At 47.0% G+C, this 26,879-nt stretch overlaps 10 protein-coding genes across 10 annotated transcripts; 5 read left to right on the top strand and 5 right to left on the bottom strand.

The window, feature by feature from the left end:
* Positions 1-1,058: 1,058 nt before the first annotated feature.
* On the bottom strand, positions 1,059-1,853 carry DFL_003669 (uncharacterized protein; the record flags this gene model as incomplete). Its single annotated transcript, XM_067632639.1, has 1 exon — positions 1,059-1,853. The coding sequence occupies one exon, from the start codon at positions 1,851-1,853 to the stop codon at positions 1,059-1,061; it is 795 nt and encodes a 264-aa protein (XP_067490889.1).
* A 200-nt stretch (positions 1,854-2,053) lies between these two features.
* Positions 2,054-3,393, top strand: DFL_003670 (uncharacterized protein; the record flags this gene model as incomplete). The annotated part of the gene is made up of 3 exons (XM_067632641.1): positions 2,054-2,310; positions 2,396-2,533; positions 2,601-3,393. The coding sequence occupies 3 exons, from the start codon at positions 2,054-2,056 to the stop codon at positions 3,391-3,393; spliced, it is 1,188 nt and encodes a 395-aa protein (XP_067490890.1).
* Positions 3,394-4,572: 1,179 nt separating this feature from the next.
* On the bottom strand, positions 4,573-5,100 carry DFL_003671 (uncharacterized protein; the record flags this gene model as incomplete). The annotated part of the gene is made up of 1 exon (XM_067632642.1): positions 4,573-5,100. One exon carries the CDS (start codon positions 5,098-5,100, stop codon positions 4,573-4,575), a length of 528 nt encoding a protein of 175 aa, XP_067490891.1.
* A 4,380-nt stretch (positions 5,101-9,480) lies between these two features.
* On the bottom strand, positions 9,481-9,732 carry DFL_003672 (uncharacterized protein; the record flags this gene model as incomplete). The annotated part of the gene is made up of 1 exon (XM_067632643.1): positions 9,481-9,732. One exon carries the CDS (start codon positions 9,730-9,732, stop codon positions 9,481-9,483), a length of 252 nt encoding a protein of 83 aa, XP_067490892.1.
* Positions 9,733-10,706: 974 nt separating this feature from the next.
* On the top strand, positions 10,707-15,502 carry DFL_003673 (uncharacterized protein; the record flags this gene model as incomplete). Its single annotated transcript, XM_067632644.1, has 5 exons — positions 10,707-10,963; positions 11,020-11,679; positions 11,740-13,434; positions 13,488-14,268; positions 14,321-15,502. 5 exons carry the CDS (start codon positions 10,707-10,709, stop codon positions 15,500-15,502), a joined length of 4,575 nt encoding a protein of 1,524 aa, XP_067490893.1.
* Positions 15,503-15,786: 284 nt separating this feature from the next.
* Positions 15,787-17,605, bottom strand: DFL_003674 (uncharacterized protein; the record flags this gene model as incomplete). The annotated part of the gene is made up of 4 exons (XM_067632645.1): positions 15,787-16,223; positions 16,288-16,976; positions 17,044-17,425; positions 17,524-17,605. 4 exons carry the CDS (start codon positions 17,603-17,605, stop codon positions 15,787-15,789), a joined length of 1,590 nt encoding a protein of 529 aa, XP_067490894.1.
* Positions 17,606-19,057: 1,452 nt separating this feature from the next.
* DFL_003675 (uncharacterized protein) lies at positions 19,058-20,474 on the top strand (the record flags this gene model as incomplete). Its single annotated transcript, XM_067632646.1, has 2 exons — positions 19,058-19,394; positions 19,459-20,474. The coding sequence occupies 2 exons, from the start codon at positions 19,058-19,060 to the stop codon at positions 20,472-20,474; spliced, it is 1,353 nt and encodes a 450-aa protein (XP_067490895.1).
* Positions 20,475-21,164: 690 nt separating this feature from the next.
* Positions 21,165-22,693, top strand: DFL_003676 (uncharacterized protein; the record flags this gene model as incomplete). Its single annotated transcript, XM_067632647.1, has 2 exons — positions 21,165-21,432; positions 21,507-22,693. The coding sequence occupies 2 exons, from the start codon at positions 21,165-21,167 to the stop codon at positions 22,691-22,693; spliced, it is 1,455 nt and encodes a 484-aa protein (XP_067490896.1).
* Positions 22,694-23,916: 1,223 nt separating this feature from the next.
* Positions 23,917-24,180, top strand: DFL_003677 (uncharacterized protein; the record flags this gene model as incomplete). The annotated part of the gene is made up of 1 exon (XM_067632648.1): positions 23,917-24,180. The coding sequence occupies one exon, from the start codon at positions 23,917-23,919 to the stop codon at positions 24,178-24,180; it is 264 nt and encodes an 87-aa protein (XP_067490897.1).
* Positions 24,181-24,965: 785 nt separating this feature from the next.
* Positions 24,966-26,518, bottom strand: DFL_003678 (uncharacterized protein; the record flags this gene model as incomplete). Its single annotated transcript, XM_067632649.1, has 2 exons — positions 24,966-25,084; positions 25,156-26,518. 2 exons carry the CDS (start codon positions 26,516-26,518, stop codon positions 24,966-24,968), a joined length of 1,482 nt encoding a protein of 493 aa, XP_067490898.1.
* Positions 26,519-26,879: the final 361 nt, after the last annotated feature.

The following is a 26,879-nucleotide window of genomic DNA, read 5'->3' on the forward strand; positions in this document are numbered from 1 at the left end:
TGCACGGCCCCAGAGGTATTGCCTATTTCCCATAGAATTTCTCTACCCACACATGCTCAATACCAGATTCAATCGGTCCCGAGCCAAGTATATTCGGAGTTTCAAGGTGGGTGATTTGGGGGCTCCTTTCCTCATGACCCCCAAAGGCTTGGAATTGATTCGGTAGGACCCTGTCGATCTCGACTTCTAGAAGCCCAACCTTCGGAACAATGGGCCGGTGGGAAGTCCCAGGCCTCATCTGATTCTACAAAGCCTCTCCTTTCTAGGGCCATACGACACACTTCTTTATTGCTTTCGCCGCGCGATTGCGATTTGCAGGATACGAGATGATACCCACAGGCGATGTTCGGATAATACCTACCCAAGTAGCACGTATTTTGATCCGATCATTTGATGTATAACATCGGACTATTTACCTACTTTCAAATTTAATCCTAGTTTGATCATCATACGTGTACCCTCGTCGCGAACGGGTTTGCCGCACACACCCAATTCTGCAGAACCAATTTTGCCTTCTCTCAACTATGTCAGTTGACATAATTGTCCCAAGGTGAAGCTGTAATCGGATACCCTCTAAACGTATATACTTCGGATCTTAAGTTTTTCAATTAATTCTGGATGGAATCAAACATGCTAACTTCTTGAATTCAATCCATAACGATTTATCCGGATCTACTGGCTATTGTATGAGTTATTCCATTCGGGGCGATTTTCGGAGTTTCCATTAAAATATATAATATATACAGCTATCATTTACTAGGGATCAAGGTGTCTATTCTAAGTTGCGGCATGGATGTTAAGATATTAACTTCAGGTAGGTAGAATCGACGACCCCGGGCTCTGCGTGACGACGCTCTGCTGTACAACCTGTCTCTCTTGACTTCTCGCAATATAATATATTTCTTCGAACCAAGGACTCCCCCGATGCTGCCCTACTCATAGAGTTTGATCGTATACACGTCAAACAATGACCATATCAGTGGCAATGTTTTACGCCGAGGGTAATGAATAGAGGTATCTCCGCACGTAGTAAATTATTTTCTAGTATAATTGTATCTTCAACGATATACCCTCCAAATACTCAATATCTCACTCCCTGCCCTCCTCTCAATGACACGCTCCATCTTCCATCCGCTTTCCATTCCCGTAACTCTCTCAAGAACCTCTGGCGGTCTATTTCCCGCACAAAGGAGAAGATACAAGACGCCCCTCTCGCTCAACACCTCATGAAGTTGATCTAACAACATATCCGTAGTCTCCATGCCCTTATCTCCACCAGCATAAGTTAAAGAGAACAAATAGTCTTCCATATCGTAGTCCTCTTTACTCTTCGAATTGATAATAACCTTCTGCTGTTTCCCATCGCGCAATGTAGATAACGACGGGTGCTCAGAGGTAGGGACATATGGTGGATTAAAGACCAGTATATCCACACAATTCGGTTTTAAACACGATGTAAGATCCGATGTCATGCAATCGAGGAACGTAGCTGAAGTTTCGGGATGTTGAGAACATGCTGTTGATATTGTGGTGGTTGTTACGGTATTAGCTGTGTAACTGACGTCAAGTCCCATGGTGATAACATCCTGTCGGCCGAAAAGTACACCTGCATGAGCGGCTAGAAAGGCAGAAACGACGCCAGAGCCTGTGCCTATTTCGACGAGAAGTGGGGATGGAGTCCCGGCTGGGAGACGGGAGGATATGAAGGCGATTTCGGAGGGGAGGGAGAAGGCATCTAGAAGAAGGTAGGAGTCTTCGGATGGTGGGTAGACGGGCTGGGAGGTTATGTGCGACGTCGATGGGGTTGGGAGTTTGAGAGGGGTGCCTGATGGTGGCGCTGAAGTTGAAGTCATCGTGGGCGTTTGGTGTACGGCATCGTCTATGGAGAAGTCTTGTCGACGTTGTTTATCTTTGGGAAATGGTGAACTGAACTCTGCTGGGTTGTTGTTGGCCGACATATAAAACGCTCGTTCGTCGCTATCTAACCAGAGCCATGATATAACCGGCCATGGGATAAAGAGACCCAACGAACGAACGAACGAACGGAAATATCATGGATCCAATTGATACTTCATCAGCACCTGTAGAAGGACCTCAATTCTCGATCCTAGCAATCGGCGCCCTCTACCGCGACGTCATCGTTAAGGTTCCCAAATTCCCGGCCGAAGATGCAAAGCAATCTGCTACATCGGAGAAAGTTCGCGTGGGCGGTAACATCTCCAATACGCTCTCCGTTCTATCACAAGTAGTCGCACCGGGTACACAATTACTGTACGCGACGGCGGTCGGAGGGCCTGAAGCCATCTGGCGGTATGTTTCGATCCAATTTCAATTTCAATCGTGTCGTTGATTACATAAGAATACCACTCTAACAACGCAATGGCGTAGATGATAGGCCGCTGATATCGGCCCTTGAAGCGAAGGGGATTACTATGCTTTATGAGATTCGAGAAGGAGAAGGACAGACGACTCCAACGGCATATATATTTGAGTCGGAGAGTACGGGTTCAAGAACTATAATATCACATCAATTGTCAGTCCCACCTCCTGTCCACTATTTCGCATATTGAATAACGAGACTAACCATATCAGCCTCGCAGAATACCCCAGCTGAAAACATCAGAAGTCAAATCTCTGCTTTTCACCCACTTCTTCCCGAAATCCACTTTTATGTCCTATGCGTACGATGACATGCTCTCGCGTGTCTACAACGCCCACTCGAGCTTCTATCCCTCCTGGATCCATTTCGAAGGTCGCGAGTGCTTCATGGTTGAAGGTGTCATAGACCACTTCATCGGTAGAAGGGAATATAAACAAAACCCCTGCGTCATCAGTGCCGAATTCGAAGCCTATGGACGTCCCGGTCTAGGTCGGTTAATGGGGATGTGCGATGTAGCGTTCATAGCAGAAGGATACATGAAGGGGTTTCTAGAAGAAGCGAGTAAAGGTTCTTGGGATGGAGGTGATAAAGAGTTTATGGTTAAGATGTTTACAAATTATTTGAAAAGGACGGTAAAAAGGCGAGCAACGGCGTTTATAACGGTTGGGTCTAAAGGTGCATATGCAGTACGATTTAATGCTGGGACGGTGGAGATGAGACATATCCCTGCTCCGGAGATTGCGCCTTCGGAGATTGTGGAGACTACAGGCGCTGGGGATACCTTTATTGGAGCTGCGATATATGCCTTGGGGTATAGAAGGTTAGATGCGGTTAAGGCAGCGAAGATTGCAGTTAATGTGGCTAGTAAGAAGTGTATGCTTATTGGATACGATGGGCTTGGAAATCCAGATGGTGGATTTGGTGTTTTGGAGGGAGAAGATCCATTTGCTACTCCCATGACGGGTATGAGTCCTGCGCCGCCAGTGGTTAGGCCTATGGATGGGTTATTATGATAGATTGCTATACGAGATACGAGGGAACTAGAAGTTATTTTTTTGCATTGTATATGCAGTTATTCTTTTCTCAGCTATTACGGGTACGTGAACAGGGAATGAAAAGACATGATGGAGTAATATCTACGATACAAGATGCAGTGATATTACCCGCCAGCGGGTCTCACAAACCGAGACGCATATACACTAATATTATTATAGTTTATAGAGAGGTAGAACTACCCAGATATTTAATGCCATATGTTCTCCATCGGACGCCTCGAGGTGCGCCTTGGAAATGTCAACGGTTTGCGTTAAACAACGAATAGAATCAAAAGCATCCTAGGGCTAACAAACCACTTCGCCGTAGCGAATGTAAAGACCTGTGTCGTGGGGCAGGGGAATGGTTGGGTCATCTAGCCAATGTCGTACGAAGTCCGCTCGTGACAAAGTATGTTGTTAGACCGTCCATTGGCGTGAGAACCGATATCACGATCACGAGTCTCCAGGATTATGAGTCGGTGTCGCTTAACTGACTAAACTCCACATACAAGTCCATAAGTTTATCTCCTATAATCGAAACGAAAGACTGTTACTTAAAACGAACTTGATCCGGAAGTGTACCTGATATCCTTTGGCTTCCGAAACCGAGTTTATTGAAATATAGCATGCTTAACCGGTTATGAAGTCTGATAGGATGATTAAAGTATTAAGCTTTAAATGAGATGTATACCTGACCATGGCCTAGTGGAGTTATTAGCCTATCAATGCAACGAATAGGACCTGTATGACCCGTTTTTGGTAGGCTGATCCAATAAGCTAAACGAACTTCTTGGCCTGCAGACACGATACGTCTGTAAGATGTTAGGGATTTGAACACTAACCAACTATTTTATATCATGGAAGTTTTATTTAGGGCATAGCAATATAGCTAGAGAAGACGTTAGGGCGCCACGGCGCCCTACAAAGGTATTACGGAGATAATCAAGTTGATTAAGGCAAGCATCGGTATATATAATTTTCACTTTATAATACACGCCGAAGCTGAATATACTAACACTAATTATCGTAACTAAGATATATAACCAAGCTAACAACTCGAGCTTCCAGTTCCTTTTATACTCGCATTTCTATGTGTAAAACAGTCAAATGAGCTACCGTTTTGACCGTTTACACTTCCAAAACCCGTGGTGTTCGCATTTAAGGAGCAACAACGGGCAAGTTGGAGAGAATAGTGAACTGCTTGGGAGCATCCAAGTAGTTATAATTTCCATTTGGATTGGCATTCTTCTGGGTCTTGATCTTATTAGGGAAAGAGATCGATCCAGAAAGTGTATTACCACCAGTCCACTGAGTAACCGAAAGAAGGAAGGTATTAGTCTTCGGCTCATAAACGAATCCAAACCCGTTTTTCTTTCCAGATTCGTTGGATTTGCATTCGGTGTAGTATTTGGGCGATGCGATGGTGCCCTTGATATCCGAGGCGCCGGCACTACCGGCACCGATTGGGTGGGTAGCAAAGCATTTGGCGGTATACCCGAAGGGGTTGCTCTTCAGGTCGAAGGAAATGCTAACTTGCGCGGAGTGAGGGGAGCCCGAATTGGAGAAGTTGGAGATGGTGAAGGTAGGCATTGAGGTTGTTTGGCCTGGAGCGGCTTGAGGAGCTGGAGCGGCCTGGATGGCAGTGGCCATACCGAGGATTGGGAGGAGGATGGAAGTGAGCTGCATTTTTGTGGTTGGTTTGTGGTAGATGTATAAAAATGTTAGATATCAGAGGATTGTGGAAAGTTTAACGAAGGTATTCGGAGGAAGTTTTAGCGAAAGTGGATCGTTGGAGACCGTTGGATATCGATGCTGAGAGCAGGATGAAGAAAAAAGGAAGATTTCGGGGGCATCTTGATCGTTTATATATTTACATTCTTAAGGAGTATTTGCGTGATAGCTTAGTCTAGATGTTTAGTTTTCAAGTCGCAAGGGTAGAACGGTACCTGCCTATACCAAAAGTTGATTTATTCTTAGATCAGGCCCTTGCTCGCGGAATGGTTAGTGGCAAAGGAAATTGTGAATAGGAGCTATAGTATGTCTAAGGAGGGATCACCGTCACAGAATTTAGATGCAAGGGTTTACAGAATCTTCGTTTTTCCAGATGGAATGTTGAAAACGGTGAAGTATGCGGTAGGTAGGTAGCACATGTGATGTCGAAGCTACATCACCGCTCTGCAACCGCGATACCTTGCTCGTGCAACCTAAGCTTTCCAAAAATATCGTTTGTCTTAGCCATATGAGACAGCTCAGGCCAGGTGCCGCTGTCGACCGGAGTTTATAAGCCCTGCATATTACGGCCGCCTGGCGTAGCCGACTTTCAAACCGAATTCCCAGGTAGAATGCCATATTGAGCTGATCTCCATTGTGTCAGCCTCCACGAAAAGTGATTCCATTGATCAATTGAGCTAATTCTTTGGTGTCAGCTTCGGATATTTTGGCATATCCGAGACCGGCTAGCCAACCTTTAAGTTAACCGATGAGATCGGAAGGCGTATATGTCGTCAACAGTTGTGGAATCATGTCTGTTTGTGTAGGCTGCGGTTTTAATACCATGAAACGCTATGGTATACCTTTCTAGCCGAAAGGTTAGAACCCGGTACTGCCGAAACCAAAAGTCGCCGTACTATAGTCTTCTTTCTCCTTCGAGGGGTTATGGTTGACGGTCCTTTCCGTCGTAAATTCGGTGTAAAAATCACCCCACTCCTAAGAATCCTTTCGTTTAAATGGAAATCACCAGGCTAGATGGAAATATTCTAGCGAGACCCTCGATGTAGTTAGCTAGTGTCCCAAGATTATATCAAGAGATATGGTGAACTCCTGTTTGACAGAAGATTTCCAGGGATTCCCTGACAACGCATTCCGCTGACTCTCTTCCAACTTCCTGTTGTGCAAAGGTCATGCTGCAGTCGAGTCTCAATGTAATGGTTGCAGTCGTTTGGACCTTCGCTCGCGAAAAGAAATGTTGCGAAGAAGTTCTATCCTGAAAATATAACAATTCCCCATTTTCGATATTGTCTTTCAAGAAATCGAATTTACATACCCTGTCTTGGGTTGGACGGATTTATTACCGGTCCATGCGTTTGGACATGCCGCGTTTGGACATGGTCAATATGTGGAGCAACAGTCGCTTGCGGAGAAGAGCTGTCAATGTTAAAAAGAGACACAGGATTGGACAGGGATAATGCTGAAATTAGATAGTTATAGAAAGGAGATTCCATTCAACGGATTCTTGAGTACGACTCCAATCGGAACCTGTGGTTTCTATACTATTAATAAATGGCAGAATACCACCTACCATAATATACTAGTAGCCGTTCACTACTTATACCGCGATGATTGGTCTAGTAGAAAGAAATCTCGGGATCTTTCGCCTTGTATGAACATCACCAATTGCAGATGTCTACTAAAATTTATTTCTCCACTTTGGTTGGTGGACCAGTGTCTAACCTCGAGGCCGATTTCTCCGCTTTTAGATTGACTTTCAAACGCCTTTGCCTTTTCTTCTCGTGTTTGATAATAGCTATGAGGCCACCTAGTAGCGGGCGCTCCTATCAAAAGCAATATCTCTAATTAACTATAGAATGGGAATAAAATGACGAGATAAGAATATCAGCGTCTTACCTTTCGAATACGACCAACTACACATCTTGCCTTACTTGTGGTTTCCTCGTTCTTCGGGGCACCTCGTTGGATAAACTCTTTCTCGATTATCTTGTACCAGTCCCTTTCTTTGGTATGTTGTTTCGAGTTCATGATCAATTTGACGATGTCCTATTTTGGTTGGTTGGAAGAGGTTAGAAGGTCGTTCTAGTATGCAACGTAGGTGGAACCGGGTGAAGGGCATACATTATTGGATATTTGGTATACCACCGCAACGCATCTTCGCGTCATGGTTGGAAGGCTTGGGATTGATATGATATAGATCGATGATGGGAGCTATCTGGTGATGTTACGTGGTGTTGAAGCTTGTACGTAAACACCACGGGGCGGGTGAGTGCAGGATCAATATACTCTGATGTCCGGGCAACTTCAACACGTAGCTCCAATCCAGCTTCCAGGACATCAAAAGGGCATTACAGTGTCACAATCTATTCGTTGTTCTAGGGGTGGATCGCTCAGCTACGCAGGACGAGAAGGGGGAGGCCTAGAAGTTTCCACTGTGGTTTTATGTTGGTTGTGCTGAAAGCTGTGTTATTTTGAATTACCCAATCATGGACCAGAGTTTCGTCGGTCTTTGCCGTACGGGGTTAGCGTGAGACCTCTTCGGGATTGGAAACAGGGCAGTGGGAACGAGACGACAGGCACAATTCAATAGCTAAAAGCATTTACGAGAATAGGAATCTTAAGGCACAGTGAGATGGAATAAAACTTGATTTGGTATCTATCCATGGTACATGTGGATATGATCTAGAAACCCGTTGCTGAGTATTGTAAATGCTGAGCGCTAGGGGGTCGTTGCTGCGATGACGAAATAATCGGAACCTAGAAAAGAACAAAAGAAGGTATGAAAACCAGCTAAACCGAAGCCTAATTGTATGTGGTCCATATAACTCCGAGGTCTCCGCTTCGCTCGATAACCGCCGCTCAAGTTTCAGGATTTGTTGAAAAACCATTCACATGAGTGGGTATCCAAAGTACGTTCAGGTTCGGCCGCTGTTGAAGGGACTTCCGCAAGAACCTCTTTCTTTTAACGCTTCGCAACCTGGAGGTTCCTCAGTCGCCAAGGTCGATCGCCATTAAGGCAGCTACTGAGGCATAGAGCTTTTATCGTGAATATTGACCGGTGATCATGGGAAACTACAAGAATCACACGGGAAATCTCACTCCCAGTCTCGTCTATTTACGAAGAAGATACATACTTTTGATTGATTGTGTGAATGATGAAGAGCCTGAATGTTGGTGAAGAGCTGTTGTTGTGTCTTGTAATGAATGAATTGATGTTGTTTGTTGTTGTGAGAAAAGAGAAGAGAAAAGAGGAGAAGAGGGGAAGGAGGGAGAGTGGGGGGTGGGTAGGAGGTACTTATATACCCGAGAGATGTCTATTGTATCCTCTAGCCCCGTAATAGCCTCGTCCCCAGGCTCTATACCATCCCAATGTCAAACACCTTGAGATCTCAAGCAAAATTTGAACATTCATTACTTACACCCTATCTTTAAGATTGACTATATGTAGTCCCTATTGGCAAGGCTGGATACATGTGACCTGTATATACCGTACATGAGCATATATTAATCTTTTTCGAAGCTATAATCTAAGGTCTACAAGTAGACTAAATTTACATATCTACTCATAGACGAAGTTACGTGTTTATGGGAAATAGTTCATCACGCGTTAACCATTGGATCTGCTCCGTCTCGTAAATAGGCTTTATTCCATAAAGAGGTTCCACATTGACTTGACAGACATTATCAGACAAGTAGAGTGTTCCGGACAGGTATAATGATGAGCCGATTGGGAAGGAGGCTAGTCTGGGAAAGATAGGTCTGATAGGTAGAGTATTCATAATAATAAAAGAAGCACAAACAACAGGTATACAAGCAGAGCAGATAATATGTAGTTAGTCGACTAAAATGGTCGTTCTAGGTTCGTGGAAACCTGACCGTAATATACCCAGAGCAAGAGATTTTAATTTCCCCTCAAAACTGGAAAACAGTTAGAGCCCAGGAGTTGATAAGGTTGAGGACGGTAGGAGCAGCTGCGAAAACCGAGATTAGATTAGCCTTAGGTTTAGTCCAGCGGGACACTTCGGAAGAAAACTTACGCGCATTGTTAGTGACGACGGAGTCACCTGTCGCAGAGTTTATGGTGCGACTTCGGGCACGGTTAAGGTCTGGGACTTGATCATGGCCCTCCATTCATTGGTGATGGTTGAGCTGTTTAGGGCGAGGGCAGTGACCTCGTTGGCTATCAGTATTTAAACCGATGCCACATTCGCTAGGAGGGCAGCCTTGACGGAACTCCGGGTATCCAGGACCGAAGGAAGGAGAACGGTAGGGAGAGTAGTAGGAAGTCGAGTACCCTGCGGATTGGGCCGGGTTACTGTAGACCCCTTGATCTAGTTCTTAGCCTTCGTCATCATCCATGTCATCATCAACGCCGTAATTGGCGTATTCTTCCTCTCCTTTATATCGCCCGTAGGCCGGGTACTCGTTGCCTTCTCCTTCGCCGCAACTAGTGTAGTCGTCGAGGGAATCTTCATCCTCGTCGTCCGGATTGTCGGTGTAAAACTTAAAATACGCGTCAGGACCGGAGTCCGAGCTCGGCCCTTGCTGGCTTTCCGCAGCATCAGCAAACAGTGGACTGGAAGGTGACATGATGTGTGGGCTGCCGACAGGTCGCTGGGCAGTTTTTTGTGATCTTCGGTATTGACAACCAGTTGGACGAATCTTCGAACTCGGTGCGAGGGGATGGAAATAATAATCGACGGTGAGAGCGGTCGAAGTGAGGTAAGCCAGCACGTAATTCATCTGGTTATTCACTCTTTGTTTCCTAACCAGAGAGAAAGGAGGAAGAGAAAAACTGAAAGTCCCTTAAGCATTGCATGAAATGAATTCTAACGGAAGGATATGTATTACATCTTCGAGGCTATGTACATAGTGAATATGTTGTTTCTCAAAATCCAACAAAATTCCTAAAAGAGGAATGCCAAGACTGAAAAGCAACAGGTTTAGCCTGTCCTATGTAGATTCTCGGCTAGACTTTCCACGCGTGTTCTTCTGACGCACAAGCTGAACGCGCCAACTGTCATTGGCTGGCCGTTTGCTGTGTGTCTATCACAAGCAAGCTCCAAGCTACTATCACCCCCCGGGTGTTCATTCTTTCGCAGTGCTTGGAGGGGTCAACTTTCGGACGACCTAAAAGCCACCGCATCGACATCATCTTCTCTAGTTCTTTATTTGCAGGCTCTACCGCTAACCAGGACGCAGGCACGGACGCATCTTATGCTCCAAAGAATCGATCAGAAACGAGATATGCAGGGGCCCTTGCTTCTCATGATATTACATCATAGCATACTACGAGCATGCCGAAGAACCTTCCTTCTACAGCATAACCCAAGGTGCTGAACTCCACTTTCAACCGACCACCCGGAAAAGAACTCGCGGGGTTCTCTTCAGAATTTCGTATATCCATATTAAACTACAATATCGAATTCTTCGAATAGCACGTCGATCGCCGAAACTTGCTTGCCGCTAGCCGACTAGAACTCTAGCACATCATTCGAAAGCGAACCTCCCACCATCCATAGCGTATATCTAGACGCCTCCGTCTCGAGGCCCCGTTTGCAAAAATGGCCTCACCTTCGCCTTCTACCATCGCACAGGGCATTTTTAACGCCTCTTCCAACTTACCAGCCGACATGTCTACCGTGCCGCCAACTCAAAACCTTAGTTTTGCCGGTAGCTTAATCTATTATGGCCTGTGTATGGTTCAACTTTTGCCATGGATTACATACTGGATCCTTAGTTTTACCACCTATACAGTTCCTGCCGTATTGTTCACTCTCTTTAGCACCAGCTTCTCGATCACCATGAACTTCACCACTCTGTAAGTTCCATTGGAGCCACTTTTATTCAAAATTCTAGATCTGACAGGTTTTCCAGGTTAGCCATCGCTCTTATGTTCGCAACGTTGATATCATACTTCGTGCGCTATCGCTACTTGAACATGTACGCCCATCTGCCGCCTGAACCGCAGAGAAAGGAACCACAGATAGACCTCTTCACGGACGGACCGGAGGCCGACGACGCAAAACCGGGTATAGCAAGCTATCTTGACGAGTTTTTAAGCGCTATAAAGGTGTTTGGATATCTAGAGAGACCAATCTTTCACGAATTGACAAGACACATGCAAACAAGGAAATTGATTGCCGGCGAGACTTTGTTGCTCGAGGAGGAGAAGGGATTTTGCGTGGTTGTTGATGGTCTAGTACAGGTCTTCGTCAAGTCTACTGCCCCTGGAGATACTGTTTCCGGGGACGACGAAGAAGAACTGTCCGGTGGGCAAGGTTATCAATTGTTAACCGAAGTCAAGAATGGAGCTCCGATGAGCAGTTTGTTCACCATCTTAAGCTTGTTCACAGAAGATGTGCAGTTACGACATGACGACGATGACGATAGCAGTACCGCACCGACACCGCCACAAACGCAAGATAGTTTCTCCTCAGTTGGCAGCGATTTGAGGAAAGGGCCACGAGACTACCAACAAGGTATAAGCCCTGCAATGCAGGAGCACCCATTCTCGCAGAATGGAATGTCAAGGCAGTATGCTTCCGCTCCTTTAGAAGTTCGATATATGACTTGCTTTTCTAATCAATCTGTTAGGATGTCGGAAGGCGTATCGCTACCCAAAGTCCCTACTTTCCCTATGCTAGCCGACGATTTCTCCGAATCGCCGTCTGCCTTTACTCCAAGTTCCCGCCCCACAACCCCGGCCCCCAGCAAATCGCATGGAAGGCGCGTTCGCCCAAAGCTATACAAGTCCAAATCTGTCCACCCCGATATTATTGCGCGCGCGACGGTTGATACGACGATAGCGGTTATCCCGGCAGCGGCATTCAAGCGCCTCACACGAAGCTATCCTAAAGCATCAGCTCATATTGTATCTGTCATCCTCACAAGGTTCCTTCGTGTGACGTTTGCGACTGCAAGAAGTTATCTTGGGCTTTCAGGCGAAGTGCTGCGTGCCGAGAAGAGCATGAATAACTATACTTCATATGATCTTCCAAACCATCTTCGGGGCGCTGCGCTAGATAGATTAAAAGAAAAGTTTGCGTCCGAAAAGTCTGCAGCGAAGGACGATGAGGAGCTCAGGCGTGGTATGGTACTACATAGTAGTTCGTCGGCTACTAGAAGGAGAAGACGATCACCATTCTCGATTCAAACGAGAATTGATGTTGCCTCGCGGGCTTCAAATATGCGCGGCATGGATAGCCCGTGGGTAACCAACACTCACCCAGGGGATTTATTCAGCAACGTGCCTCTTCACAGACCTAGAAGCAATTCGAGTGGCCACTTCTCACCCCAGCTGGAAGCGACATTTGGTAGAGGGTTTCCCGTCCCGATTCCGTCAAATATTGATAGTGCCCTCGGTAGCCTCGGGCATGCAAATCCTGGTAGCCAGGATTCGTCATCCCCAAACTTGTCGATGGTGAACAGCAGGACTTCGCAGATGAGTGTGGTCCCCGAGGAAGAAGATGAAGGGACATTTAGAGAGGCGGTTCTCGAGTGTATGTTTAAGGCGATTGGGCTTTCGAGCGCGAAGGTAGAAGGGTTAAAGCGTCCCAGTGGCTCTGTTGAAGCTAGCCCTCGTCTTGTATCTTACGATGCCAGAAGACAAAAGGCAGTTTTCAACTCATTTGGACCTATTGATCCGTTCGAAGATGCAGAAACAGAATCAATTGCCTCTACCGCCATTTCAACTAATAGCATGCTAGGGCCCGGTGCTCCTTCCCTCGAAAACATGAAAGACGATGTTGATATCGTTTTCTTCCCGAAAGGGAGTGCGTTGGTTGAGGAAGGCGAGCGAAGTCCTGGGTTATACTACGTTATCGATGGCTTTTTGGATATTACGATGGCCGTTGAGGATGATAAAAAGACCGGTGTTCTGGGGAACAATGCATCAAGGAAGAGTAGCACTGCCAATTTAAATTCCGTGCTACCAGCTTTGAGTCGAACAAACACGAGCAGCTCTATCAAGACCACACCTTCGACACCAGCACCGAAGAAACCTACTCGAAAATCTTTGTTTATGGTAAAACCCGGCGGTGTTGCAGGATACATCGGTTGCATATCCGGCAGCCGAAGCTTCGTCGAGATTAGGGCAAAGACAGATGTCTATGTCGGATTCTTACCGCGAAGTAGCTTCGAGAGGATCATGGACAAGAATCCAGTCGTTTTACTGACGATGGCGAAGAGAATCACGAGCTTGTTACCGAGACTTATGTTGCATATTGATTTCGCTCTGGAATGGCTGCAGATTGACGCTGGGCAGGTTATTTATCGCGAGGGCGATGAAAGGTGAGAATGCAGTTACTAAACTTTCTCGGGTCTAGTATGCTAACAGAACTCAGTGATGCTATTTATATTATCTTGAACGGCCGTCTCAGAGCTATCAGAGGCAATCCGGATGATGGCGATATCCACGTTGCTGGCGAATACGGTCAAGGGGAATCCGTCGGCGAGCTTGAGGTTCTGACGGAGTCCACCCGCCCCGTCACTTTGCACGCAATACGAGATACAGAAGTCGCCAGGTTCCCCAAAACATTGTTCAATAGTCTTGCACTCGAACACCCTGGTATCACGATCCAGATCTCCAAAATCATTGCGACAAGAATGCGAGCACTGGTAGAACAGCCGCTTGACAGAAAAGATAATGCCGCTATCGGAACGACGAAGACAGCGAACAAGATGAATCTTAGAACCGTTTGTATTCTGCCTGTAGCAACCGGCATTCCTGTCATAGAATTCAGCAATCGTTTGTCTACCGCTCTACAACAGATCGGTGTCCCGAACGGCGCTGTGACGCTTAATCAAGCTGCCATATTGAAGCACCTGGGGCGACATGCGTTCAGTAGGATCGGACGGCTTAAGCTTAGCCAGTTCCTAGCGGATCAGGAAGAGAAGTATGGGATGGTGTTGTACGTTGCCGATACTAGTGTTAACGCTCGATGGACTCAGACTTGCATAAAGCAAGCTGATTGTATCTTGCTTGTGGCATTGGCGGATGGCAATCCTGATATTGGCGACTACGAAAGATATTTGGTTGGTATGAAGACTACCGCGAGAAAAGAACTGGTGCTATTACACCCGGATCGATTCGTGAAGCCTGGTTTAACGAGACAATGGCTGAAGGTCGGTATTCCTTGGTCCCCTGGAGATAGATAGTACTAACTTTTGCTATAAGACTCGCATTTGGATTAATGGTGGGCATCATCACATCCAAATGGCGGTTAATTTGAACAGCGTCCCTGAGCCCGTCCACGTACAGCCAAAGCAATTCGGATCTGCCATCAGGAAGCGTGTCAAAATTCTCCATGACGAGATTTCGATTTATATATCTAAACGGACAAGGCAAACAGTATATCCTTCAGAAGCACCATTCAAAGGAGACTTCCACCGTCTAGCGCGAAGGCTCTGCGGCAAGAGCGTGGGGTTGGTCCTAGGAGGAGGCGGTGCCCGTGGTATTGCCCATGTTGGTGTTATTAGAGCACTTGAGGAAGAAGGTATCCCGATTGACCTGGTGGGCGGGACTAGTATCGGCAGCTTTGTAGGCGCCCTATACGCTCGAGATGCGGATATCGTGCCAGTGTACGGCTGGGCGAAGAAGTTCTCTGGTCGAATGGGGAGCTTGTGGCGGATGATGTTGGATTTGACATACCCGGCCGTTAGTTATACGACTGGCCACGAATTCAATCGGGGTATCTTCAAGACTTTTGGGGACTCCCAGATCGAGGACTTTTGGCTAGAGTTCTACTGCAACACCACTGATATCAGTAGGAGCAGGATGGAGATCCATACCAGCGGATATGCATGGCGATATGTCCGAGCATCGATGAGTTTGGCGGGCTTGCTACCACCATTGTGTGATGAGGGTATCATGTTACTTGACGGCGGATACGTGGATAACTTGACGGTCTCGCACATGAAGAGTTTGGGAGCAGACACGATTTTCGCAATCGATGTGGGCAGCATTGATGATAATACGCCGCAAAACTACGGTGATACCCTCAGCGGTGGATGGACACTGTTTAACCGCTGGAATCCATTCAGCTATACACCCAATCCGCCGACATTAGCAGAAATCCAGGCGAGACTGGCGTATGTTAGCAGTGTTGATGCTTTGGAGAGGGCGAAGCAGGCGCCTGGATGTTATTATATGCGACCACCGATTGATATGTATGGAACGCTAGACTTTGGAAAGTTTGATGAGATTTATAATGTGGGGTACGTTTATGGCAAGAAGTTTTTGAGGGAGTTGAAGGAGGTTAAAGGAGGATTGAGGGTTTGGGGCGGGGATAATGGTGGAGAAGGGGTTGCTGGGAAGGGGATTAGATGGAGGAGGACGGGGAGGAGAGCTAGTATCTAGATCAGTCTGGACCAGATAATATGTATGGAGACCGTGGGTGGTTACATGTACATATTCCCATTTTAGATTTTGGGGTAGATGCGTTGGCATTTTGAGCGGCGTTTTTTCGAAGTTGTCAGAATTGTTCCATGTTATCTTAGTATTGATTAAATAACATTGGGTCATTATTACATGAATGTAGAATGAAGGCTTTAACTTGTACAGGTCATTAGTAAGTTTGATAGTATTAAAAATGATTTCAAAGATGAACACGATATCTTGTGCTTTTGGAGATCCGAACAATGCTATATAGCAAATACGGTAGCAAGAAATGAGACAAATGCGGCAAGTTGGAAGAAATATCGAGGTGCCACGATGGAAGTGCCCGAATTGTTAGGCGGCGCTGCGCTTGGTGTATCTGTCGCAGGACTGGTGTTCCCGGCTCCGGGATTCGTGGTGGCTGTGCTGAGCGATGATGGGCCTATGCTTCCGGTACCTTGGGGAGATCCTGAGTCTGAAGGTTGTCCTGGTGTCGAATCCGATGTTGGATTCTGGGGGCTCGATCCCGAGGATTGTGAGCTCGGTGGCTCGTCGACCGGTTGGTTATCCGATGGCGTTCCTGATCTGGATGAGGGATTTGTTTCGACGGGCTGTCCATCGGTTGGGTTTGGCCGGGCCGTTTTTGAAGGGTCGCTATTTGATGGAGCAGCCGTGGTAGTTGTATCGACCTGAGCCGGTTCGCCTGTTTATTAAAATAATTAGGTATGTGTATAACCAAAGATCGGTAGAAATATATCTAAACTTACGAGTCCTCGAACCCGATCCCCCAGTCGTAGGAAAGAATTCCGAGCCGATCGTAATAACCTCCTCATCATACGACGTCAAAGTAATTTGGGGTTCCAAAACCTGCGGACGATCACAATGAAACACCGTCTGCGGAAATATCTGTGGCCCTCCCGCAAGACACTTCGTAATATCAGGATACTGTGATCTTATAGACGGATCTGAAACTATATAATCGATAACATCCTGCGGGAAGTAACCCCACATCTCCTGTGGCACATTATTCGCGATAGTACAACCTATGCTATCGAAGCTGATTGTTTCGGAAGCTGGTGGTATTCGGACGTAGGGTTTTGTTAATGTTATTTCTGTTACGACGGAAGGTTTTGGGCCGCCGGTGGGGGTGTAGGTGCAATCTAATGTTACGGCTCCGGTCGTTACGGATGTTTTGGTTGTTGCACCGGTGCCATTATCGTCGTCTTCTATTGTCTCCGTGAATGGGATTATTTCTAGGGTGCAGATTCCTACGCCATAGTATGCTTGTGCGTAGGTATTCAGTCCTGTGAACTTTCTGCTGCCTGGGATGCCCATATCTGGGTGGTTCGGGTGCGAGGAGGCGGTGACGCAGACAGAATTGCCATTGCTGTCGGTTACTGGTGGGACGGTTATGATTTTGAAGGAATTGTATACGTTGAATGCACTTGGGGAGAAGCTGATTTGTTTTCTTCCTGTTAGAATCGGATTCTTGATAGATGTATGCATCGTATAGGAGAACTTACACCGTCGTCCCAGCAGTAACAATCTTTGTTCCATCCTTACTCCCCAATTGCGTCGAGCGTACTTTCACACCCGGCGCCTTATTATATTCATAACCTCTTGGCGGTCTCAGTGGATCATTGACACGATACAATGATTCATAAAATTCTCCGGCTGGCGGTCGATAAGTCGGATTAATTCTCGTATATGTACTTGTTTCGATATTCGTGACCCTCCCAGTTGGGTAGATAGACACATGCGTCGTCACCGCATGTACAGTTTCGGTAACTGTAAATGTGTAACGACGCCAGTAGTAATCATCTATTCGGTCCTGAACGACGAAGCAGCACGAGTCGGCTGCTGCTGTTATAGGGGGTCGCGTGTCTGAAGTATTTCCTGGGATGGCTGGGCAGGTGTTAGTCCCTATCATCCCCAATTGAAGTCCGATATTATTTGTTTCAAAAACAAAAAAAAAAAAAAATCAAGATCATACATGTCCGTACCTATCGTCTCGGGGTTCCCTTCTACCCCTCTTATGAGAATAAACCGTATGAATAGGCCAAGAAAAGCCTCGGGAAAAATCATCGTGAGGGCTTAACGTTATCTCGGGAACATGCGGTTGACTTCGTCATTCATGCAGCAAGCAGCATTCACCAAATAAAAAAGCTACGGATCGCGGAACGGGACTTTTCTGACAGGTGTTTTAAGCCGCTTCAACATGCAAGAGAAATTCGATAGCCTTGGAGGTTCAATTCGGAGCTCCAGATTGGGATCGAGGCTACAGATTATATCTTTTCTAGAAGAACGCTGTCGACAAAAAGGAGCCGTCGTTTGGCTGCAGATAAGCTGTGCAACCATGAAATCTTGAGGCTCCGTTTTAAATCCCCTTCGGGCCCTTGGCCTTGTTTGATCCTTCCGAGGAATACACAGCCTCCAGTTAACGCGTTTTTCCTTCCAGCCAAATGGCATGCAACCTTCTATAGTCCGACCGCGACATATGTACGGCCAGGAGGAGAAGATGATATGCACTTAGGCAACATTGCAGGGTTACCTGCGACTGTTCGCGGTGTTAACATGATTGGGCAAATTAGAAATTACCCGGCCAAGAGAAATGGCATGTTTGCGGAGAACGAAACTCGCCCGTGCGCTGGGGGGAGATTGCATCTTGATCATCTAGTTTCGAACTTCCACCGTTTCTAGAAATGCAAGAAAGCTCAAAGGACTGGAGACTGGAAAGGATTCAGAGGCCGGCCATCGACGACGCAAGACGGTTAATTTGGTGTTTCGATGATACATAGAGCTGAGGTGTCGACCTCGACCTGATTGTACATACTGGATATCATACGCATTCCTCTACAATAGCAAGCTATAGACGCACCTAATGAAGCCATACGTTTGGAGCCTAAATGCTAAATAGATCCAGGGGTTCAGATTATGACTTACAAGACAAGACAAGACATCTGCGGTCGCGAAAAAAGGGACGCTCGTCTCCACAGATTCCAGGAAGCCAGAAACCCACTTCTTTCGTCATAGGTCGAAATAACCCATCCGGAACCGATCGAAACCTCGAGGGACCTGATGCAGGAATTCGTAGCCTGTCGTATCGCGACGTCGTCAAAATAAACACCGTTTCGGTAATGAGGCTGATACAGGCCTTCAACGCAAAACCCTTGTTGCAACTTTTAACCCCTATATATCGATCATATGTAATGGAAGACATTGATACCGGCAATTCTCTGCGGCGGCGGGAGGCCGCCATCCCGTTCCCGGTTGAAGTCGATCCTTCGCAAGAATGGTATGGCTATTGATATCCCAAGTCTACATGCATACAGAGACGGTATAACCTAACTACGATTCAACAGGGACGGCAATGACGGTCCTTGGTCAACTTTCGCTGTGCGGGTCGGGACCCCACCACAAGTAGCTAGGATACTCCCCGGCACAGGGTCGAATCAACAAATGGTAATCCTTCCCGAAGGATGTATGTCATCACAAGATATATCAACATGTCCGAACCTACGTGGTTTCACCTTCAAGATGAACGAATCTACAACATGGGAAAACAATACGCTTTATTCCGAGACTTCAATTTACAAACTTAATGTTGAGAAGAGATTAGGGTTCGAAGGGAATGCTTTTTTCGGATATGACAATATGGTATTGGGGTGGTTGGGGAGTGATGGACCGAATACAACTAACCAGAGCATTGCGGGTATTGCGACGAAGGATTTCTTCCTCGGGGTTCTTGGGCTCAATCCAAGGCCGACCAACTTCTCGACGTTCAATAATCCGGTACCTAGCCTTTTACAAAACCTTAGGGATGCTAAAAAGATACCAAGTCTATCGTGGAGCTATACAGCTGGGAATCAGTACCGTAAGTCCTGCTTATATAATCAGAGGGCTCGGCCCGGCTAGCTTCTGACCTAACCTGTCGATAGGATTTAACAATGTGTTCGGACAATTGATTCTTGGAGGCTACGATAACTCACGATTTGTTCGTAACAAGATATATATCCCGTTCGACTCTCAGGATCTAGTAGACCTAAGCGTCAACATCGAGCGTATCACCAGCTCGGATGCCAATGGAACACGAGCACTATTGCCGTCAAGCGGCATAAGCGCCTACGTCGACTCCTCGGTCTCACATATATGGTTACCGCTCGATGCATGCCAAAGATTTGAGGAAGATTTCGGTATCATCTGGAACGAGGATTTGGAGCTATACCTGGTTAACAATACGCAGCATGAAAAACTTCTCACTCGGAATGCCAGTATTGTGTTCAGGATTGGCCATTTTTCGACAAATCATACCGTTGATATCACATTTCCATACGCTGCATTCGATCTTAAACTCAACTACCCATTTACTACGAACCCAGTCCGGTATTTTCCGCTGAAAAGGGCGGCGAATGATACTCAATATACGCTAGGAAGAGTCTTCTTTCAAGAAGCATATGTGATAGCAGACTACGAAAGAAAGAACTTCTCGGTCTGTCAATGCAACTGGGATGCGAGTCGAAAGAAAGATATCGAAGCAATTCTCTCCCCACAAGGTGTTCAAATCCCTCAGGATCCAGACAACCCTCCCTCGAGACTACACCCCGGAGCTCTCGCAGGAATAGCAATCGGCGTGGTCGCTGCCATTGTCATCGCAGCTTACTTAATCTTCAGATACTTTGTGAAGCCAAAAATTGTACAGAACGGTATAAGTAGGTCGGGTCCGTCGATCGATTCTAGCGGAGATAAGCGTGGAGAACTCGAGGACATGCCGCCTCCCACACCATATCAGATGCATCTATGGGCAGCCAATGAAGATGCAGAAAGCGACGTCAGCGGCGCTTCAATAAGATCAGAAAATATGACTATTGCATCCTCTATAGTACCCAGCCAGAGGTCCCAGCGAACCCAGCGCGGAACGAGCCCTACGAGAGACAAATCCAACCCCTTGGTTTGAAGCTTCCCATCTAACTGATTTTTCGCCTGATCCCGCTAGGACCCACCCTTCCTTCCCTTATCTACCTACCTCTCGACTTATCTCTACTGCATGCATATTTTCTGCATATGCTCGCGTGCAGGCGAGGATGATATGTGTTGCGGCGAACAATTACCACGCCCGGAATCAGCCGACCTCCACGGAGATTGGCTTCCGGCAGCAGGCAGGGTCAGCTTCAAAGCTCGTCCCAGCCTCCATTCACGACTCGACTTGACTCGACTCCAGCCATCGAGATCTGTTTCAACCGCGCGTTGCCCATTCCTCAGAAATCTGGTGGTCCCTAAGACCTTCGAAAGGGGCAGGTGGTGGGGGCTCCAATCGGCGCCATGGCTTGGATAAGGCAGCTCAGCACCAGCTGGTCGCACAGAAGCAACCCAGACGGCGGAAATCTATATCTTGTTCCACCTTTCCCGTCATTCTAAATCGCCGGTTTTCTTCGACCTGGTTTCTTCTTTCTCCTCTTCTGTTCGCTTATCCGTTGCCGTTGCCGTCTTCAGACTCAGACCCCCGATAGAGAACTTCGGGAATTTGATGTTTGGTTTTGGGATTCGAAACCTAATCTCGAGCTCAAAGACCGTGATATTCCGACGCCCTGTCGCCTATCCTAGGCCTAGTTATAGTTGCAATCATCTACCACAGCGAACCATCACAATGGCAGCATCGAGCCGGAAATACAAAGTCGTGAACACTCCGACCATTTATTTCGGTACATTCATTCACAGTCCCCGTGATGAGGTTTCCAAGCTTGATATATGCGAGGAGGGTGCAATTGGCGTAAATTCCGATGGTGTAATCGAGTTCGTGGAAAGGGATGCCAAAGACGTCGACAGCATTGTATACAAGCATCCTGACTTCAAAAATGCCGAAATCGTCCAGACAAAGCCAGGGACGACACAGTTTTTCTTCCCGGGGTTCATTGGTAGGATATCTTCCCAGGCGTTTCATCGCGAACAGCGGAGCTATTGCTGACTGACCAACTCTCTCCACCCACAGATACTCACATCCATGCCCCACAGTATCCAAATGCCGGTGTTTTCGGATCTTCCACCCTTCTCGACTGGTTGAACAAATACACCTTCCCTAGGGAGGCGTCTCTTTCATCGCTCTCCGTCGCTCGAACGATATACTCCCGCTGTGTCGCCCGCACCTTGTCCCATGGGACCACAACAGCAGCATACTATGCCACCATCCACGTTCCAGCCACCAACCTCCTAGCCGATATCTGCTCTGCCGCCGGCCAACGAGCCTTCGTAGGTCGTGTCTGTATGGACCACAAAGACATCAATCCTGATTACTACCGTGACGAAAGTGCCGACGAAAGTATCGCAAACACCTGTCTCTGCATCGACCATATCAAAAAGATCGATCCGAACTACGAACTTATATCACCCATCATCACCCCTCGATTCGCACCAAGTTGTACAACCGAAGCTCTCGCGAAGCTCGGGAAATTGGCAAAGGAGACCGGTCTCCCATGTCAGACCCATATTAGCGAAAATCGTAATGAGATCCAGCTAGTAAAGAAGTTGTTCCCAGAACACGATAGCTATGCAGAGGTGTATGATGCATTCGGATTATTAACACCGAAGATGATCTTGGGCCATGCAATCCATCTGAGCAAGAAGGAAATGGAGTTGATCAAGAGCCGGGACGCCAAAGTGTCGCATTGCCCAGTAAGCAATAGCGCCTTGACAAGCGGTGGAGCGAAAGTGCGTTGGTTGATGAACGGCGGTGTTACTGTTGGCCTGGGGACAGACGTGAGTGGAGGCTACAGTCCCAGTATCCTGGAAGCTGTCAGAGCAACGACTCTAGTCAGCCGGCATGTCGCCCTATCGGATGGTGACGAGTGCAAGCTCAGCGTTGAAGAGTCCCTCTACCTGGCTACCCGAGGAGGCGCCAAGGTCGTCGGCCTGGAGAATAAGATTGGCGGATTCGAGGTCGGCATGGAATGGGATGCCCAGCTAATCGGACTCGAGCTTGTGGAGACGACGGGAGACGAGGTCGCAGAAGGGGAAGTGGTAGATAATGTTGTATTTGAGGGTCCGAAGAGCGCTGGTCCGGTTGATGTTTTTGGCTGGGAAACCTGGGATGATAAGGTGGCCAAGTGGGTCTATAATGGTGACGACAGGAACACGCTAGGTGTCTGGGTTAAGGGACGGAAGGTGTGGAGTCGGGCATAGTCCCCCACGCCGACAGCGACGACGACGATACATGTGCTTGCATTTTGTTTTGTGGGGATGAGGCGTCCGTTATTCCTTTGTTCCTTCAACAGTCCCATTAGAAGTAGAGTAATGTGTAGAACGTATCTAATCAATCCATAATCATGCAGTTTCCGCTTTGCCATGTCTATTTCGCTTGCTCGATATGTACTATGTTGTGCATCTGTCAAGATCAGATTTCTCAAAATAATGGTTACCATCTGCATGATGCCGTTCGGCTTGCTCCGTAAAAGTCTCGGATAAAAGCATGCAGCGGAGGAGTGGAAGAACCTTTATTTTCTCATCAAGATCCAATAAAACATCTAGACGGCTGTCGAAATCAACGATAGCGCCTCCGCATTATCGCGATCAAGTACCACATCACGAGCTGTCCTTTTCATTTGGAGAAAACCGCATTCGCATATGGCTCCTTTCGGCGTGGCCAGGACGTCGGAGTTCCCCGCCCACAGCCATTTATGGCCTGATCCTCACCACAATTCCACACCATCAACAGCCCTACAATTGTACGCAAACTCCCCTTCATAAGACCAAAAAAAAACCCCCAGACTTTACCCAAAATCACACCACTGTCACTCCAACCGCACGCAACTCCAAACTTCAACACCTCCTTTTCTTTGTAGACGTAGCTCGACTATGGCCTGACATTGGTGCTCCTTTTGCTGGCCCATGTTGTAATTTGGCCTTCGTTTTGCAAATTTTGCGTTGTTTCCCCCAGTTTTCGCATACAAACCACACCCGGGAGAAAAATAAGCTCGTCAGAAACACAGGAACGAGATATTCCGACCCGACGAATGGCGAATGCAAGATTGCTACAGCCTATTCGTTTTCCTTTTCGGTCCCGTAAATTATTCGCAGGCATGTTGTATATAAATTTCCCAGAAGCTGCAGAGTGTGACTTCTCTTTTTCTGTATCATCATCATCATCAGATCATATCAAGACAACCCAGTCTATACAATCAAAAGCCTTCTATATATATATAAATCTCCAAGATCCTTTCCTCAGATCTTATCCAATCTACTATAAAAACTTCTATTAATATAAGCTTATATCGACGTCCTATTACATATTTCCGATACATATCTCCTGCAAGCCACTTCGAATTCGATCATCTTGATCGAAAGTTCCACGGACATATAAACACCAGCTTCTATTAAAGAATCATCTTATAAACAACCAATCCAAAATGCTTTCCACCGTCGCCCGCCGATCTGCCGTCCAGGCCTTCCAAACTACCTCCCGCCGCATGGCCAGCACGGCTGCTCATCCACCATCGAGCGTTAACACCAACATCAGCGCCGGAATCGGTGGCCACGTTAAGGGATCGAGTCCAGCTCTTTCCTTCTACACCGCCAGAATCGGTCGAACACTCACACTCGTCCTCCCTGGTGCTGCTTTCTTGGCCTGGCCGTGGGTTACCAGAGCCACTAGCTACTCCCCAAGACTATAGATGATATCTATATGAAGTTTTGTGAGGATATAGATTTTTCTTTCGGGGGAGTTCGTTTGTAGTATTATAGTATATGGATGGTTGATATTTTGGAATTGTTAATGTTGAGGGTTTTTGTTTCCGGGTATAGTTGGAGTTCTTTTATATAGTTGTTTATGAACAACGGTACTGTATATAGTGCAATTTTGAAGATCAATCAAAGAATAAATTTTCAAACATTAAAGTTTCCAATAGCCATTCTTCTGGAGTTGTGATGGTTCTGTTAATGCCAACATCGAGATACTAGACTCGAACTCGGAGACATGAACAAATCTCCACCGTGGCACCATGCATGTCAAGAATGCTCTATCCAAGCATTAGGGATTATAGAGAGCTGCCTAGTGACAAGCCTTTTCGATGCTCTAGTTCGACGTGGATAATTAAGTTCCATTAGCAATTCTCAGCTCAGCTAATATGCTCTTTTAAAAGTTGCAAAAAACTCCGTTCTAGATACAAAAATCACAAAAAAACCATGCATGTACTCAGAAGGCGAAAAATCCGTATGCGAATCGAAAAAAGAAAAAAAAAAAGGGAGAAACAGGCGGGAGTAGAAGCGGTTCAAGTTGGGATAATTGAAGTTTGAGAAGTAAGGTAATTAGGAATAAGTTGGAAAACTATGAAGGAACCCCCGCTTCTCCTGAGAAAACAACAATGCAAAGCTAAATGGCGATATGGATGGAGTTTTTGACATCTTATGAGCTTGAATTCGGCGCTACCGAGCTCGACGATGCATTGGATTGGCTCGGTCAGGCTGTTGGGCTGTTCGCCTCAGCGTAGGATGCTAAATTGGTGATGTTCTGCTTTACTTCCTTCTTCTTTTTGATACGGCGGTCGCGCATGGAAAGTTTCTTTGCCGGTTCAGTTGCTATTTTTACGTGGTCCCGCATGTTAGTTATTTTATGCATTGTTGGTGTTTTATATATGAATCGAACTTACGCATATCCCATTGTTCGGTCCTGCTCCTTGTGCCCTGGTAATACGCAAATTTCCCTTCGGTCTCATCCCATCTTGCGGTCCAACCCTGAGGCAAAGACATCGGTGGGGGTGGTGGAGGTGCGAAATTATCCGGAACTGCAGTCTTTCCGGATGGTGCCTTCTTGAATTGAGGAGTTCGTCCGGATAACGTACGCTCCAGCGATGGGTCAGATGGTCCAGTGCTAGGCGCTGGTGGCGCAATTGCTCGGATGGGGGCCTTTCCAGTACTAGCAAGTTCATCAGATAGATCTTTGAAGGGGTTATTATCCGCCAACCTGACCGAGGGCGAGGAAGGCGACGAGTGGGTTGATGTTGGTGGAGTGATCTGGCTTGGTATAGCTTCAACAGGGGGTGGTGCAAAGGAAAATCGTAAACCATTCATGAGACCCTTGGTAGCTGTAGTCGGCGAGGCGGTTTGAAGGTCCGAGTCGTCGTCATTAGTTACCTGTGTATTCAACCTTGGAGATTCGAAACCTCGCTGCTCGAGAATTGGCGACACTGGTTTAAATGGGCCATCTGCAACCTCGGCCAGATTTGGTGAGGTAGAACCCCATTTTCTGAACGGATTGGTACCAGTTGGGCTTATGGGGGATGCCATTGTGCTGGCTGGTGAGGCGGGGATTGTAGGAAGAACCTGGGAATTTGTGCCCGGGATATACATCTGAGGTCTTGGTGGGGGCCCATGATGGACATATGTCTGTTCCGGTTGGCTTGCAGGTCCTGCTACCGACTGCTGTGTCGCTGCCGGTGCCGAGGAACCCTCGGCATTCGCCGCAGCTTGTGCTTTTGCCCTTTCCTTCAATGGGTCGGAATATAAATCATCATCGGAATCATCGTATGTTCCACTCGGAGGTGTAGCTTGGTTATGTGTAATCAGACTAAGTTGCAACGGGGGAGATTTCTTTCCAGCGGATGGTGGCGGAGTAAGCTCCGAAGACGGTTTCGCTGCAGTCGCAGCCTCTTGCGCCGGCAATGGAGGTTGTTCATTGCCGATTCCATAGTTATTCACAGATGTTGTACTCCTGCCTCCGAACGAGCTCTTTCTGCGCAGCTCCTTTAATGATGCCTTGGATCCAATCTTTCTCAATATCGACCCAGATCTCGATGGTGGTCTTTCATTGTTCTTTCCACCCTGTGTAGAGGTCTTAACGTCTTCCTTCGAACCTTCTTTCGGCTTGTATTTGGCAGGGATTGGTGGTGGAGGTGGTGGCGGTTCCACGAAATGTTCAGAGTAAGCCGGCTGAGGTTGTCTTGAGAACTCTCGGGACTTCTTGTTTCGCAAGTCCTGGACCAGCGAAGCGAATTTACTCTTGAACGACGACATGATTATGAAGCAATAGTGTTCCGATGGAGGATATTATAAGAAAAAAGAATAATTTTGTACTGCGAAGCGAAAGGAGGGGACCGGCCTGGGCGAGAAAAAGAGGATCCTTCCAGAAGAGCTGTCGGAGCCTTATAACTTCCCGCGAAGCTAGATAAACTGACGCCTTGGCCAGGAGAGTATGTGCTTCGATGTGCAAGTTAGATTATGAGCGCCTATACGCCAAATTACCACCAAAAATAGGGCTCTGTTGGTCAGTTCGTATCTTTTTCTTCCTCCGAGCGCAGTGCAGGTGAAGTTTCTCTTTGATATCCGAAGCGCGTAGAGGGATAAGACGGTTGTGCAGAGTAAGGCGAGTGGAAGG

This window comes from Arthrobotrys flagrans, assembly GCF_004000055.1.
Source record: "Arthrobotrys flagrans strain CBS H-5679 chromosome Unknown unitig_0, whole genome shotgun sequence".
NCBI classification, from domain to species: Eukaryota; Fungi; Ascomycota; class Orbiliomycetes; order Orbiliales; family Orbiliaceae; genus Arthrobotrys; species Arthrobotrys flagrans.